Source organism: Canis lupus, chromosome 18 (genome assembly GCF_011100685.1).
Source record: "Canis lupus familiaris isolate Mischka breed German Shepherd chromosome 18, alternate assembly UU_Cfam_GSD_1.0, whole genome shotgun sequence".
Taxonomy (NCBI): Eukaryota; Metazoa; Chordata; class Mammalia; order Carnivora; family Canidae; genus Canis; species Canis lupus.
The window spans coordinates 50,514,122-50,530,075 of NC_049239.1; the positions used below are offsets into that span (position 1 = coordinate 50,514,122).

The following is a 15,954-nucleotide window of genomic DNA, read 5'->3' on the forward strand; positions in this document are numbered from 1 at the left end:
TCCAGAGAGCTGATTCACCCAAGGGCAAAGTTAGAAACATAAGCCAAGGCTTCCATGACACCTGGGTGTGGGAGAGAGAGGAGAGGATATAAAGCATGAATATCCCCAGCTGACCACTCAAGAGGCTGGCTGAAGGACTGTGGGCTGAGGTAGATCCTGTGCCTCATAGCCCACTTCTGTCTGCTATGCCTGTACTTAGATGAGATTTATTTCATTCATTTTTCCTAGTAAACCTGTTTTTCAAGCCATCACTTTAACTTCAGCCTCTCAATTCTCATTATCCTGCTTGAATGTATGTCTTAGATCCTGCACTTGGCTGTGGGGAAAAGCCTGTACATATACTTAGATGTTTACAGTCTGTCTCCCCCAGTAAAACAGGTGTGCAATTGAGAAGAGACCTGGCCACTGTGTCTGCAGCAACCAGGGCAGCACAATGTCTTTAGATTTCTGTGACTTTGCTGAAAGAATGAACACCCAGTCCCCTGCTCCCACTCCTGCTCTCCTGCTTGGCCCCCAGTCAAGCACTCTGGGGAGCACCAGTTGGATGCAGGAATTCCTAAATCAAACTAGCTGTGGCAAAGGACTGGTTTTCACATATAATCCATCATGGACCAATACTTTGGCAAGACAAAATAAAACCTGGCCTAGAAAAGTGAAAAAAAGAAAGAAGACATACAGAATATATAAGCTCATAATTTATATTAGCAGATTAACTAGACAAAATTATATTTCAATGAATATAATCATGGGGAAAAAGGAAAATTATGAAAACAATTCATTGTGAGCAAATAGGCAATTGATACAGAGTCACTGCCATGCTCATAACTTGTCATTCCACAATCTAAACAGAGTTATTTCAGAAGTTGGGATTCTCCACATTATAAGACTACAGCAAGTGTCAGCAAGCGATAGCCCACAGACCCAATATGGTCCCCAAGCTAAAAATGGTTTTTACAGTCTAGTAACAATTGGGGAAAGAAAATAAAAGAATAATAAGACACATAAAAGTTTATAAAATTCAAATTTCAGGGTGCCTGGGTGGCTCAGTGGTTGAGTGTCTGCCTTCAGCTCAGGCTATGATCCCGGGGTCCTGGGATCGAGTTCTGCATTGGGCTTCCCGCGGGGAGCCTGCTTATCTCTCTGCCTATGTCTCTGCCTCTCTCTGTGTGTCTCTCATGAATAAATAAATAATTTTTAAAAAGAACACTGAATCGGGATCCCTGGGTGGCGCAGCGGTTTGGCGCCTGGCTTTGGCCCAGGGCGCGATCCTGGAGACCCGGAATCGAATCCCACGTCAGGCTCCCGGTGCATGGAGCCTACTTCTCCCTCTGCCTATGTCTCTGCCTCTCTCTCTCTCTGTCTCTGTGACTATCATAAATTTAAAAAAATTTTTTTAATTAAAAAAAAAAAACACTGAATCACAACAGTTAAAGTTTCAATGTGACCAACGTGCTTGATTTTTGCTGGTTAGATTATGTAATCCAAACAGGATTGGCAGTAACACTATCCTCGGGGAACAAGGAATATCTTAACTCCGAATGTAACTTATTTTTTTAGTTGAAAAATACACCGATAGATGTGTTCAGACCAGGAACATTAGATTTCCTTAGCAGGTTGTGACTCATTTCATCCTCCGTGCTTTTTGCCTCATAGCCCACTTCTGTCTGCTATGCCTGTACTTAGATGAGCTTTCTTTCATTCATTTCTTCTAGTAAACCTGTTTTTCAAGCCATCACTTTAACTTTAGCCTCTCAATTCTCATTATCCTGCTTGAATGTATGTCTTAGATCCTGCACTCGGCTGTGGGGAAAAGCCTGGTATCTGTCCTTTCCTGACTGCTTTCTGCCCTACAGTAGAAGGACCTCTGATCTTTAGCATGGCATGCAGCCCCCTCAAATAAAGACCGCATTTCCCAGCATCCTTTGTAGCTACCTATACCAGGTGAGGAGCCCTACCTAATGGGGTATAAGTGGTTCATGTTCAGGGATGCCTGGGTGGCTCAGTGGTTGAGCATCTATCTACCTTTGGCTCAGGTTGTGATGCCAGGGTCCTGGGATCAAGTCCTGTATCAGGCTCCTCGCAGGGAGCCTGCTTCTCCCTCTGCATATGTCTCTCCCTCTCTCTGTATCTTTTATGAATAAATAAATAAAATTTAAAAAATAATAAGTGGTTCACGTTCTTTGTCCTCCTTTGTTCTCCAACCTGCCACCTGGAAAATGAACAAACATGGGCATATCCCAGGAATGGCAGGGCAGCTAGCAGAAGCTTGGGTCCCTGAAGACTATACAGCTGGATTTCACCTAAGAAATAAACTACTATCCATTTTAAGGTATTGTTATTGGGGGTCTCCATCAGTCACAGGAAACTCAATCTAACATTGAAACTTTCCTCTGGTGCTGAGACTCTCTTAACCAAAAACTGCTCATAATTATTGTAATTTTTATTTTTTAAGGATTTTTCCTACCTTCTGGGGTTTTTTGTTTTTGTTTTTGTTTTAAGTAGGCTCCATACCCAGCATGAAGCTCAACTCAGGGCTTGAACTCACGACCCTGAGATCAAGAGTTGGATGCTCAAATGACAGAGTGACTCAAGTAACCCCTTCCTACCTTCTCTTTTAATGTTTTCATGGACCCCACTTTTCTTTACTTTTTTCCCCTCTTCCGTAGCCTTCTACTGGTTTAACCAAGAATTCTTCACTTTCCCTTTTTTTCTTCCTCTATGGATTTGACTGTCGAACAAAACATTCTATTGCTATTTTTATACATTGATTACCTTTAAATGGTTAACAAACTCTAAAGCTGAACAGTGAATCCATCCTTCTCTAGGAAAGAGGGGAAAAAAATTTCAGCATGTCCAAAATACCCCCTCCCATGTCCCATTTTATTTTGTCTATTATTTTAGTCCCTCCTTTGTTTTGAAAATCCCCCAAGCTAACTTTTTAAATTGTTAATCCTTCTTTAGATCCACCAATGTGTTTACTGATCACTTTCTTTATTTTTAAGATTGTATTTATTTATTTGAAAGAGAACAAGCAGGGGGTAGGAACAGAGGGAGAAGAAGTAGACTCCCCATGAGCAGGGAGCCTGATGCTGCGGGGTTTGATCCAGGGCCCTGGGATCATGACCTGAGCAGAAGGCAGATACTTCACTAACTGAGCCACCCTGGCTCCCTTACTGATTGCTTTCCTGATCATAATTTAGTACATACTTGCCTTCATTCTGATCTGGATTTCCTTTTTACTGAAGCCATTCCTTCAAAGAGAGCATGTGGGTGGGAAACTCTTCTCAGCCCTCCTTTCCTGAAAAAAAAAAAGGTGATGTTTCACCTTCATTCTTGAATAATGATTCAGTGAGGTATAGGCTTCTTGGCTGGCAATGACTTCTCCTCTGCCTGATGAGCAGCTTATTTCATTGTCTTCTGGCATCTACTGTAGCCAACGAAAAGTCTTCATAAAGCCTCATTGCTGTTCCTTGTAAGTCAGCTGACTTTTGTCTTGAGTCATTTATAAGGTTTTCCTTTTGAATTCTGCAGTTCCTCTGAAATGCACCTAGATTCTCAGTTGTTCTTATTTCTCCTTCTCAGGCTCCAGGGGGTACCTTCGATCTGAGCGCTTGTCTTTGTGGAAGCCTTTAAGTTTCAGTCCTCTTGTCTTTGAGGATCGCCTCATGCCCACTCTATAGTCTCTCCTTCTGAGACTCCTGATGACTTTTGACTTTTAACAACACGTTAACATTTTCCATCTGTTTATCCCTCAGTGCTACTTTATGGGTGATTTCTCAGATTAGCTTCCAATTCATTAATCTTCTATTGAATTCTGTCTAATATGGTGTTTAATTTACCCCTTGATTCTTTTTTTCATTCCAATGGCTATATCCTTTATTTTTATTTTTATTTGTTTTATTTTTAAAGATTATATTGATTTATTCATGAGAGACACACAGAAAGAGGCAGAGACACAGGCAGGGGGAGAAGCAGGCTCGATCCCAGGACCTGATCACGACCTGGACGGAAGGTAGACGCTCAACCACTGAGCCACCCAGGCGTCCCATCCTTTATTTTTAGAAGTTCTATTGGGTTATCCTTTTTAATCTTCCTGTTCTGTTTCATACTATTCTCACCTCTCTCCCTTCGTTTACCCCATTTGTGGTGGCATGTACTCATGGTCTCTTCCAGATGGTCCTACTACTTCTACTTTGGGGTGCTGATTCTCCTGTTTGTTGCATCTGCCTAGTCTCCCTCACGGTGACCTGTTCTCTTACATGATCACAAGCTCATCTTCAGAAGTGACGACGAGGTTGTTATTTGTTTGCTAAGCCCATTGTGTCCTGGGTTGAAGAGTGCCCTTCCAGTAGCTTCTTTCTTTATTCAGCATTCCATACCACGGAAATAGATCACTATCCTGCCTAATGTGCAAACCTGAGTTTCACGTTCCTTGCGTGGGGAGGGGGTTGCGGTAGCTTTTTACACTCAAGGCCCTGGGCATCCTTTCCACTTCCTCAGGCTGGTAGGTGGAAATATATTTTGGTCCCTTTTCAGGAACAGGGTAGCCCTTCAAGACCCTGGAAGATACTCAGGCTCATGTCCCATTCATCAGCCCCTTACAGGTCTTCTGTCACTCATAGGTGTCAGAGCCCAGGCTCCTGAACCTCTCTCCAAGCCTGAGATCCCCATGGTGTCCCCTCTCTCCCACCACCTAGCTCTGAGTTCTTGCTTTGTCTTTAGTACCTAGGGTCATCCCTGGCTTTCTTTCAAGTTAACTTTTTTATTTTAACATTTTTACACAAGTAGTGGGAGGCACCCAGCCACCCTGCCAGTTCACCATGTTACCAGAATCCCCCACACACAACTCTGTCCCCCATCTTTGAATGCTGCAGTGCCAGGGAGCTTGCTACCTCCCAAGAGTCTGGAGAGATCCAAATCTTGCTCACACTGGAGAAAGACAGGTAGCTGAGTGCAGGTTTCCTCCAGGCAGCCCAGGTGGGAGGAAGCTGAGGATGTAGGCAGGTGGGTGACATCATGAACCACCTCTGCAGCCAGGTGTTGTCAAGGACTGAAGAAGCCTGGGGGCTGCTGGGTCTCTTCCATCCTGGGGCTTCATGGGGTGGGTGTACAGTATGAACCCTGCTGGCCTGGGGCCAGAGGAGCGGCGTGTTCTCCCTTCTGGAGCCTCAGTGGGTGAGAAGCATCATCACAAATTCTGGAGGAAAGAAGGAGCAGCGCTTGAGCCAGTCCTAGTCAGGGATCCTGGGAGGTGCTGGGCTCATCCCGGGTGCTGGAGGGGAAGGAGACTCACCATCAAAGTCTACGGTGCCATCCCCATTGAGATCCACTTCTCGGAGCATCTCATCCAGCTCAGAACCCACCAGTGGCTCCCCCAGCAGAGCCGGTGCTGCCTGTCGCAGCTCTGCCACTGTGATTCGTCCATCTTTATCCCTGTCAAACTAGGATTCCAGCGGGTTCAGCCCCTCCTGCCCAAAGCTGGCTCTGCCTGGACCTGTCTCCACCTTGCCACCTAGCCACATTCTGTGTCTGGATGCCCCCACCTCTGCCCGCCAACCCATACCTTCCACCTCCTCCCAGGCTGAGACAGTAGGCCCCCTCCTCCAGGAAGTCTCCTTGGGTGGATCTCCCGGCTGAGAGCGAGCTGGACCCTCTCCAACCCCTCCTTGGGCCTCCAGAGACTGAGGCTCCCAGTCTCTCTGACATAGGTGGGAGGCCTGCAAGTGTGCTGTCCAACCACCCACCCAGCACCCGGCTCGACCACACTCCACACCTCTCGGAAGGCAATGCGCAGCTCCCGAATCCCCAACATGTGCGCTGTCTCTTCCCTGAGCTTTGGGCTCATCAATTCTACAAACTCCTCGAAGTCCACGCGGCCACCCACTGCGGACCCAGGCAGAGTGTCACATGGGAGAGGGCTGGGACCCAGAAGGGACATCACAAGCGCCAGCCTCTCCCCAGCTTTGCACCCAGGAAGGAACGTCCAGCGTCCATGCCCTCAGGGCAGGTAGGAGGCTGGAGCCCCATCCTCCACAGGGACGACAGGGAGAGATGACTCGGTGCTCTCAGCAAAGCACCTATGTGTGGGGGAAGCAGACCAAGGTTTGGAACCAGGCACCCACAGGTTCGAACTCTGCCTCTATTGCCAATGGGGCATAGCCTTGGGGTGACTCACTAAGCCTTCTTCCTCATCCTGGCGCCAGGATGAGAGAATTGACTCTTGGGTGCTCTTATATGCTGGAACCCCATGGACAGCAATAAATGCCCCTCAAGAAGCATGGGCATCGGGGCACCTGGGTGGCTCAGTGGTTGAGCGTCTGCCTTTGGCTCAGGTCGTGATCCCGGGGTCCTGGGATCAAGTCTCATATGGGGCTCTCCACAGGGAGCCAGCTTCTCCCTCTGCCTGTGTCTCTGTCTCCCATGAATAAATAAATAAAATCTTAAAAAAAAAAAAAAGAGGGGATCCCTGGGTGGCACAGCGGTTTGGCGCCTGCCTTTGGCCCAGGGCGCGATCCTGGAGACTCAGGATCATGTCCCGTGTCGGGCTCCTGCATGGAGCCTGCTTCTCCCTCTGCCTGTGTCTCTGCCTCTCTCCCTCTCTCTCTATGTCTATTGTGAATAAATAAATAAATAATATCTTTTAAAAAATAAATAAAAATAAAAAGAGCATAGGCATCTTAGAATCCATGCCATCCATTATAAAAAGCACCAATGGTCAAAGAGCAGCTTTGCAGAAAAGAAAAGAAGCATTGCACTAAATGTCCCATTTGGGAAACCATAGAAAAAGCAAATGCAGATGTCCTGGAATGAAGGAAATCTGATATTTGACAAATTAGCTAATGATAATCACACAAGTGCCCGCCTATCTGACATTTAATCGTAAGGAGTGGCCAGGGTTCTGTCACACTAGGCCTCACTGAGCCTCAGGAGGCTCTTTTCAGGGGCCTCAGGAGGGTCAGAGAGATACAGAGATAGCCAGTCAGGTGGCTAGTACCAGCAGGGAGCATCTTATCACAGACAGAGGGGTCCTGAACCCAGCCCCAAGGGTCTCTCTTGGATCGCTGGTACCTTTCTTGACCTCGCTGCCCCTACACCTGACAAGGCTAATGTCAGACTGTCAGAATGCCCTCGAAACGGTCACACACTCCTACCATCACCCTGTGGACTCCCAGAGCCACCTCCCACCACCCTCTTGTCATCCCCCAAACAATGAGACTCAGAGAGGACCAGGGCTGCCCAGCCTCAGCACAGAGCCAGGCTTCCCACCCCACCCCGCCTGGGGCCAGTGGGGGTCAGTCACTGACTGCGCATCTTGACGTGCTGGGAGACCTCGATGAGCTCCATCTCGGTGGGCATGTAGCCCAGCGTCCGCATGCAGTCGCCCAGGTCCCGGTAGCCGATGTAGCCGTCCCGGTCGGTGTCGAACTCCTCAAAGGCAGCCTGAAGCTCTGTGGGGGAGGGAGTTCAGGCCCAGGCAGACAAGCTCAGGGACACCTCCCACCCACCACTGCCACCAGCAAGGGCCACTCACCATCCAGCTCCTCGGGGCCTAGCTCGCGGTCCTGGAGAGGCAGAGTCCAGCATGTCCCTTGGGCCCATCCTTCCTCCTCCAGCCCTGGGTCATGATGGCCTGGGCAGGGCCAGTCCCACAAGGCCAGGAGAAGGCAGCTGAAGTCCCATAGGCCCCAGAAAAGAGATGACCACCCCCTTTCTGCTCCTGGGGCCCAGAGCTCTCACAGAATCCTGGGTTTGAAGTCTAGCTCTGCCCAATACCCAGGCTGGCCCAAGACCAACCCTTCCCCAAACTGCAGAAACTCTGTGCCTACGGCTCAGGCTCCTGGATCTGGAGCAGAGGTAGTGGGAGGCCTGAGTACTGGCAGGGTGTGTTGAGTCCAAGGGCACAAGTGTGTCCCCCACTCCCCACCCTCATCCCCAACGTGGGTCCCACCTGACCTTCCCGAAGATGCGGTTGAGTAGAGGCCCATAGGTCTTCTGAGCTGCATCATGTTGGGGGACGGAGCGATGCCGGTGGGACTGGCGACGGGTGGTTGGCCCAGAGGCTGCAGCGCCTGTCTCCTCCTGTCCTTCCCCAGTTCCAGAGGTTTTCTTGCTGCCTCCTGGGGCCTCGGAGCCAGGGACTTGGTTCTGCTCCTCAGAGCTGCCAGCACTCTTCCGGGAACCTCGGAGCCCCTTCTTCTTGCTCCTCTTCCTGGTCAAAGGGAGGCCCTCAGCACCACCCCTGGAAGCCTCGACCCCCACAGGAGACTTCTGAGAGTTGGGGGCCAGGTCTGGGCCATGTGGCCCCCTTGCCTGTTCTGTGGCCATATGGGGAGAGACGACGAGGCCCAGAGACGCGGCACCAGGGAGCACCCTTGGTTCTCAGGAACCATAAAGCTGCTTACACACTCCTACCCTGAGAGCTGATGGGATGGAGACTTGAGGGGGATTAGGGTAAGTGAGGCAGGCAGCCCAGGCCCTAATCCCAGCCCTCTGCCTAGGGGTAGAGCCAGATGGGTCAAGAGGACTGTCCTCAGCAACAGGGATGCCGGGACACAGGGCTGCAATGAGCTTCCACTTCCAACTCTGGCTCTGTCACTTGTGAGCTGGGAGATCCAGCAATTTCACATCTCAGTCACCTTGTCTATAAGATGGGGGTAATATTGCCCAACGCCAGTTGTGCGACACAGGCAGGACTTAGCCAGAGGACGAGGGAAGTCACGTCAGGAGGAATAGTGTGGACAAAAGCTGGCAAGTGGGAAAGAATAGGGTGAGTTGCCCACGCAGCCCCTTCATGGGGCACCTCGTGGCCAGAACAGAGGGTATGTGAAATTGAAGAAGCGAGGCCAGATCACAGAGTCCTTGAATGCCAGAGTGAGGGGCATGGGGGTGATGTCAGAGGAGGTGGACCCTGGCAGGGTGGGGCAGGGAGGTGCAGAGTTTACCCTGAGGCAGAAGGGCCCAGGATGAGGGGGTTTTGGCCACCTGGCTCTGTCAGGGATGGGGTGGCCTGGCTGGTCACTTGGCCCCGCTAAGCTGGGGTTAGGGTTTCCCAGTGAGCAGCCCCATGAATGATTGATGTCTTCTCAGCTTGGGTTTCATACCAGCCGCCTTAGCGCCGCCAGGCACCATGCAGCAGGCCCCGGCGTGGGGCCCTACGGATGGCTGGACTGCAGGGCAGGCAGGCACGCCCTGCTCCTTCCGGCCAGCAGACTGCACCTCACAGGTAAGCCAAGCCTCACTTCTGGGGGCTCAGGGGAGCCCAGGGCTCTGATCCAGTAGGGACTGGAGCTTGCAGAGTGGGGTCTGCCTGAGCCCTAGGAGAGAGGACACCACCAGGCTAAAGGCCAAGGGGCTGGAATCATGGGGCCACCAGCAGGATTCAACCTTTCTGAGGCATCGACCTCCTCCCCTGACTCAGCGCTGGACCTCCGAGGGAAAGTCCCTGGGCCAATGAGGGAGGGTGTGGGCAGGGTGGGTGAGCGGGAGGGGCAGCAGGCCTCTCAAGTCCGTTACCCCATCCTAATCACACTGCTGAGCCCCCTACCCCTGCTCTGTTTGGTAGCCTCAAAGAACCACCTTCTCCCAGAGCAAGTGAGAACAGGGCGACAGCTAGGGGTCGAGGATGATGAAAAAGCTCAAGCTGGGGCAGTCCTCCTGGCCCCCAGCCTGCTGGGCCCTGAGTTACAGACCTCACCCTGAGTTCATGAGCTGCTCTTGCTGTGGGGAAGGGCCTCCTCAGGCCCAGGCTCCTGCCCACCCTTGGACTCCTACAGGCCCATGAGACCCTGAAACTCCCCCTCTTGGAATCTAAAAATGCTTGAACCAGGATACCAGATGAAAAGGGGCCTCCAGTGATCTGACCAAGCAGTTTGCAAATTGTCTTCCCAGGAGCCCCAGGGGCACTCCCCCTCCTTTAATCTGAGCACTCCATCCAGTTCACGTGAGAGTTCCACTATAATATTTTAGCCAAAAAAAAATTCACCAGCTTTATTTATTTTAAAGATTTTATTTATTTTTTTTAAGATTTATTTATTTATTCATCCAGAGAAAGAGAGAGAGAGGCAAAGACACAGCAGAGAAGCAGGCTCCATGCAGGGAGCCCAATGTGGGACTCGATCCCGGGTCTCCAGGATCACACCCTGGGCTTCAGGCAGCGCTAAACCGCTGCGCCACCGGGGCTGCCCAAGATTTTATTTATTTATTCATGAGAGACAGAGACAGAGAGAGAGAGAGAGAGAGAGAGAGAGAGAGAGGCAGAGACACAGGCAGAGTGAGAAGCAGGCTCCATGGAGGGAGCCCGACATGGGACTCGATCCCGGGACTCCAGGATCATGCCCTGGGCTGAAAGCAAGCACTAAAACACTGAGCCACTCAGGAATCCCCAATTCACCAAATTTAAACATATGTTTGAAAGCGTCTGGTTTAGTCGACTTGGGGACACCAGCATTCCATGTGGCAGAATGATTAGGTCTGAGTTTCAGGCCTCTGTCCTGCATCTGACTTTGAGCAAATCTCTGGTCCTCTGAACCTTCCTCTCCTCACCTGTAAAATGGATTGTATGAGGACTAGATGGTGTGACCTATTTAAAGTTCCTGGCAGAGGTTGACTATGCAAAAGGTGATAATGATGGTTCAGAGAAGGACAGTGACTTGCCCAGAGGTACACAGCACCCTCTCTCTCATACTCAGCCCCCCGTGATTTCATTGATTCTTCAGGCACCCACTCTGTAGCCGACGGCACACTGGGGACCTCAAATGGACGCTGCTATGGAAGCCAACCTGGGTGCTGCCGACCACGGGCCCCGCACAGAGCTGGATGATGAAGACTACTACCCCCAGGGTGGCTGGGACACGGTCTTCCTGGTGGCCCTGCTGCTCCTGGGGCTGCCAGCCAACGGGCTCATGGCGTGGCTGGCTGGCTCGCAGGCTCGGCAGGGAGCGGGCACGCGGCTTGCCCTGCTCCTGCTCAGCCTGGCCCTCTCCGATTTTTTGTTCCTGGCGGCAGCGGTCTTCCAGATCCTGGAGATCCAGCACGGAGGGCACTGGCCGCTGGGGACGGCCGCCTGCCGCTTCTACTACTTCCTGTGGGGTGTGTCGTACTCCTCGGGCCTCTTCCTGCTGGCCGCCCTCAGCCTGGACCGCTGCCTGCTGGCGCTGTGTCCACGCTGGTACCCCGGGCGCCGCCCGGCCCGCCTGCCCCTCTGGGTGTGCGCCGGGGTCTGGGTGCTGGCCACGCTCTTCAGTGTGCCCTGGCTGGTCTTCCCCGAGGCCGCCGTCTGGTGGTATGACCTGGTCATCTGCCTGGACTTCTGGGACAGCGAGGAGCTGCCGCTGCGGATGCTCGAGATCCTGGGGGGATTCCTGCCTTTCCTCCTGCTGCTCGTCTGCCACGTGCTCACCCAGGCCACTGCCTGCAAGACCTGCTGCCGCCACCAGCCACGGCCCGCGGCCTGCCAGGGCTTTGCCCGCGTGGCCAAGACCATTCTGTCCACCTACGTGGTCCTGCGGCTGCCCTACCACGTGGCCCAGCTGCTCTACCTGGCCTTCCTGTGGGACATCTACCCCGGCTACCTGCTCTGGGAAGCCCTGGTCTACTCCGACTATCTGATCCTGCTCAACAGCTGTCTCAGCCCCTTCCTCTGCCTCCTGGCCAGCGCCGACCTCCGTGCCCTGCTGCGTGCCGTGCTCTCCTCCTTTGCCGCGGCTCTGTGTGAAGAACGGCCGGGCAGCCTCACGCCGGCTGAGCCACAGGCCCAAGTGGACTCTGAGGGTCAGACTCTGCCAATGGCAGGGGCCCAGCCTCCAGGGAACCCTGTGACCCCCCCACAAGTGGACCCTGCAGCCCAGCCCCAGCTGGATTCTGTGGCTCCCCCACGGTCAGATTTTGGGGTCCAGCCTCAGCTGAACTCCTCAGGCCAGCCACAGGTGAACCATGAGGCCCAGCCCCACGTGGACTCTGTGGCCCAGTCCCAAGTGAGCCCGAAGGCCCAGGCCCCTGGATCCCCTGCCAGCTCAGCCCCCAGACCCTGTGATGAAGCCTCTTCTGCTCCATCCACAGATCCCACCCCAGGAGCCCCTGAGAACCCAGCAGTGCCTGCTGCCTCTGACGGAGAAGGCCCCGGCAGTGTCCCCCCAGAGGAGGCCCCTGGAACAGGCCCCACGTGAGGGTCCGGGAAAGCCCAGGCCCATCAGGGCAGTGGAAGAGTTAGGGGGAGGCAGAGGAACCAGCCAGTCAGAGAGAAGGGAAGCTGTAGAGAAAGTCACCATGGAAAACCCCATCTGGTCCCTTGGGCCTGGCAGGAGGACTTTGGGGAAGTGAAAATGAAGCACCAAAAGTCCCAGGCAGTTTGTCGTGAGCGTCGTGTCCCTATGCAGGTCCCACTCAGCTTTTCCACACTTGCCCCTATGCCCAATGGCTCAGCAGTCGGAGCCTGGGCTAACCTGCTGGACTCTGCCATCCGACAGCCTGGACCCCTACCTCAGGCTGCAGGACAAAGCCAGCAGGGGTGACCTCCCTGGGCTGAAGCTGAGCCCCCCTTTCATCCTTCCCTCCCTCCTGTCCTCCCTGCCTCACCCAGAGGAGGGAGGCCCTGCGGAGGAGGAAGGTATTCACAAGCCAGCAGGACCCTAGGGCCCTAGGAGCCCACACAGGCTGGCCTGGCACGGCCAAGCCCTGTCCACCAGGCCTCTGCCCCCAACGGGAAGTGAGACCAGCAGGACTTCCCTCTGCAAGGCAGCGGGATTCCACTCAGGCCCTGGTGGCTCTGGATAAGCCATTTCACCCTCTGAGCTTCTGTTACATCTGCCATTGTGAGGATTAAGTCAGAAAGCAAGTGAGGCACTCAGCTAGAGCCTGGCATGCAGTAGGGCCTCAGTGAGCAGAAGTTCTCCAACTACTCACTGCCATCCAGAGGTGTCCCCGCAGGGGAGGAAGTGCCACCTGGCCTGGGCCTCTGGGGTCCTGTGAGCTTTGGGGCAGGTCAGCTGTGCCCATGACTAGTTCTGGGCCACAGACCCCCGGGGGTCCTGAGAGAATACAGGGCCGAGTCTGTGCCTTGGATGGCTCCAGAGGACTTCCGTGTTGGCTCTCTCCACTCAGGGGTTCAACTAGGGTCCACCTTCCCCCCACCCTCACCTCCACCCACCATGGTCCTGCCTCCAGTGGAGCCCCTTCTGTGCACTCAGCCCACAGGCAGAGAGGCAAGGATGTCTAAACAGAGAGCTCTGGGGACCAGTGGCTCCAGAAAGGGTATAGGCCCCCAGGAGGTCACACAGCATTTCGGGGCAGAACCCACCTCTTCCCTCTCAAGGTGCAGACACTGCAAGAAAAAGTAGGAAGTGCTGAAGTTATCACTTCCACCCCCCTCTTCCCTTTCACACCAGCGCTCTCTTCTGGCCACCTCCCCCCCTCCCCCAAGCTTTCCCTCACCATACTGTGTTCCAAAACCATGAGCCCTTTCCCCTTTTAACCCACCCCCACTCCAGTCCTTAGCCCATAGCTCAGCGATGTGACCTGCAGCAGCTAAAAGCTGCCCTTACCCATAGGTATAAATGACAGACATTTCTGTGCTGCCCTTCCAGGGGTGCTTCCACTTGAAAAAGGCAGAAGACAGTGCAGATGGTCTGGAGAGGCACAGGGAGATCTGGGTTCTGGTTGCTAGGTCCCCTTTCACCTCAGTTTTCTCCTCTGTAGAACGGGACGGTAATGTTCCCCTTGCAAGGGCTGCTGCTGTCATTAACTGGTCCCAGGGGTGGAAGCGCCCTGAATGGTGGCCAATGCCAGGGGCATAATACCAGCATTTCCTGGTAACAGGACTGCGGATGCCAAAGCTGCAGGAGAGAGATTTCTGAACAGGCATGAATTTGCTAAATTCATTCATTTATTGAGCACTTGTTAGGTGACCTTCCAGTCAGCCTTCCATTCTGGAGACACAAGGGTGGGGTTCACGGCATGGCCTCTGGTGCCCCTTGGGGGTTGTTTGAATCCCAGCTTCACCACTCACCAGCTGTAGGATCTTCAGCATGGCTCTTGGCTTCTCTGGGACTCAATTTCCTCGTCTCTAAAATGGGTATCATATTAATGGTCCCCATTTCCTAGGAGTGTTAATCCCTATGAAGTACTTGGATCCTTACCTGGCACAGAGTAAGTGCTGCAGAATTGTTAGCCATTAGCTTAATCATACCAGTGGGTATCCCCAAGCCTCACTCAGGCCTGGGATCAACACTCGCTCATGGGCCAGAGCCCATGTGGCAGTATCCTGCCAACCAGGCATTGTCCCCTCCACCAGACTGCCTCCTCCTCCCCCTGGTGCACACTCCCTGGAAGCAGGGTCTGGACTTGTGTCCTCCTTGGGGCACTTTGCATGCTCTTCCCCTTTCTCCCAGATAGCGGTCCCAAAGCTTTTACAACATGACCGGCAGATCAGGCACTAAAACCCCAGTGCCAGCCACCTGTCCACAACTCTGGTCCCCATTCCAAACCTAGCCTTTTGGAGAGCGGGCCAGCCCCACTTTCAAGGTCCCTGAGGGGAGATCTCACCCATAATGGGTAATTGCTATCCAGGAGAAAGAGCAGTGCCATGAAGGGTTTCACGGGATAAAGAGGAATTCAACTGCTGACGCATAGAAGAGGGTTTTGTGTTAGAGGAAACATGCCCCCCCAAGGCCAGAGAGGTTGAAGGAAGGGCTCATCCTGACATTGCATAGTCCATCTACCTCACCCCTAACATCCTAGGGGGCTGGGCTCCCATTGCCCTCTAGGAGACCCACCCCTGCTCTGGGTGAGAGATACCTCCCATGGGGACCTGATGTCTATTCTGAGAGTTGTGAATATGAGCATTTTCAATTCTCCATTCAGGACCGCTGTGCATTCATTCATTCAGTGTACATGACTTAACCCCACGCCGTGTGCTAGGTCTCACCCTAGGTGCTAGGGATATTGTGGAAAACGAGACAAAGTTCTACCCTCATTTTGCTGACACTCTAGTGGCACAGGGCAGACAAAACACAAATATGCAAATCATTATATAATATAACATCAGATAGTGATTAACAAGGAGACAGGAGGAACAAGTAAGGACCAGAGAGTGAGGGGAATGGTCTGAGACCTGGAGAAAGCAAGAGATGGAGCCTTTTCATCAGCTGGGGGAAGAGTTTCCAGATGGAGGAACAGGATGTACCCAGGCCCTGGGGTGGGAAAGAAGGTGGTTTGTCTCAGGGACAAGAGGATCAGTGTCACCAGACCACATGCAGGGAGAGGACAGAGGAAGGTAACGTATGGGGGGGGAGGGGGGGCGCACATTGACTACTGGCATTATTTCAAGTGTGGCAATAAGGAGCAAGAGGAGGGCTTGGGGTAAGGGTCTGATTTGGGCTTTAGACAACCCCTGGCTGTTGCCTGGAGGGCACAATGGGGAGAGAGTCTTAGTGGCTGCATTCCCTCTTCCAAAGCACCCTCATTCCTGTCCTTTTTTGGAAGGGTTTGCCTCCCTCAGAGTATGTGGAAGCAAGTACTTTGGAGCCAAACAGATGGGGACTAAATGTTGGTGGGGTGACCTGGGGCAGGCACCCCCCCCTCTGAGCTGTTTCCTCCTCAGGCAGTAGGATGGGGGGTGAATAGGGTGTAAGCCCCAGCCTGCCTGAGATGCACAGTGGGGCCTCCTGCAGCCCCAGATAAGACTCTTTCTGGCTTTGCTCTTCCTCCTCTTCCCACCTACTTCTCTTTCTGGGAAAGACTGACCATCATCACCCCAGGGAAGGTGAGGGAGGTGGCACCAGCCCCAGGCAGAGGGGGCAGATTCTGCTTGTCAGACCTCGAGGAACATCTGAGTCACCCCGGAATAGGATGCGGACTCCGATGGGGTATATCTGGGGCCGCCAGTCTGGGTTCCTGTCACAGGAGCGAGCTAGGCGGGGGGATCAACTGTGGACAGACCACTATGCCTCCATGGGAGAA

General features: G+C 53.1%; 2 protein-coding genes across 2 annotated transcripts; one reads left to right on the plus strand and one right to left on the minus strand.

Moving 5' to 3' along the window:
• Positions 1-5,168: 5,168 nt before the first annotated feature.
• On the minus strand, positions 5,169-8,325 carry CABP4 (calcium binding protein 4). Its single transcript, XM_038562503.1, has 6 exons — positions 7,954-8,325; positions 7,532-7,562; positions 7,305-7,448; positions 5,774-5,883; positions 5,294-5,441; positions 5,169-5,197 (listed from the first exon to the last, which is right to left on the minus strand). The coding sequence occupies exons 1-6, from the start codon at positions 8,323-8,325 to the stop codon at positions 5,169-5,171; spliced, it is 834 nt and encodes a 277-aa protein (XP_038418431.1).
• A 2,429-nt stretch (positions 8,326-10,754) lies between these two features.
• On the plus strand, positions 10,755-12,164 carry GPR152 (G protein-coupled receptor 152). Its single transcript, XM_038562504.1, has one exon. It carries the CDS (start codon positions 10,755-10,757, stop codon positions 12,162-12,164), a length of 1,410 nt encoding a protein of 469 aa, XP_038418432.1.
• Positions 12,165-15,954: the final 3,790 nt, after the last annotated feature.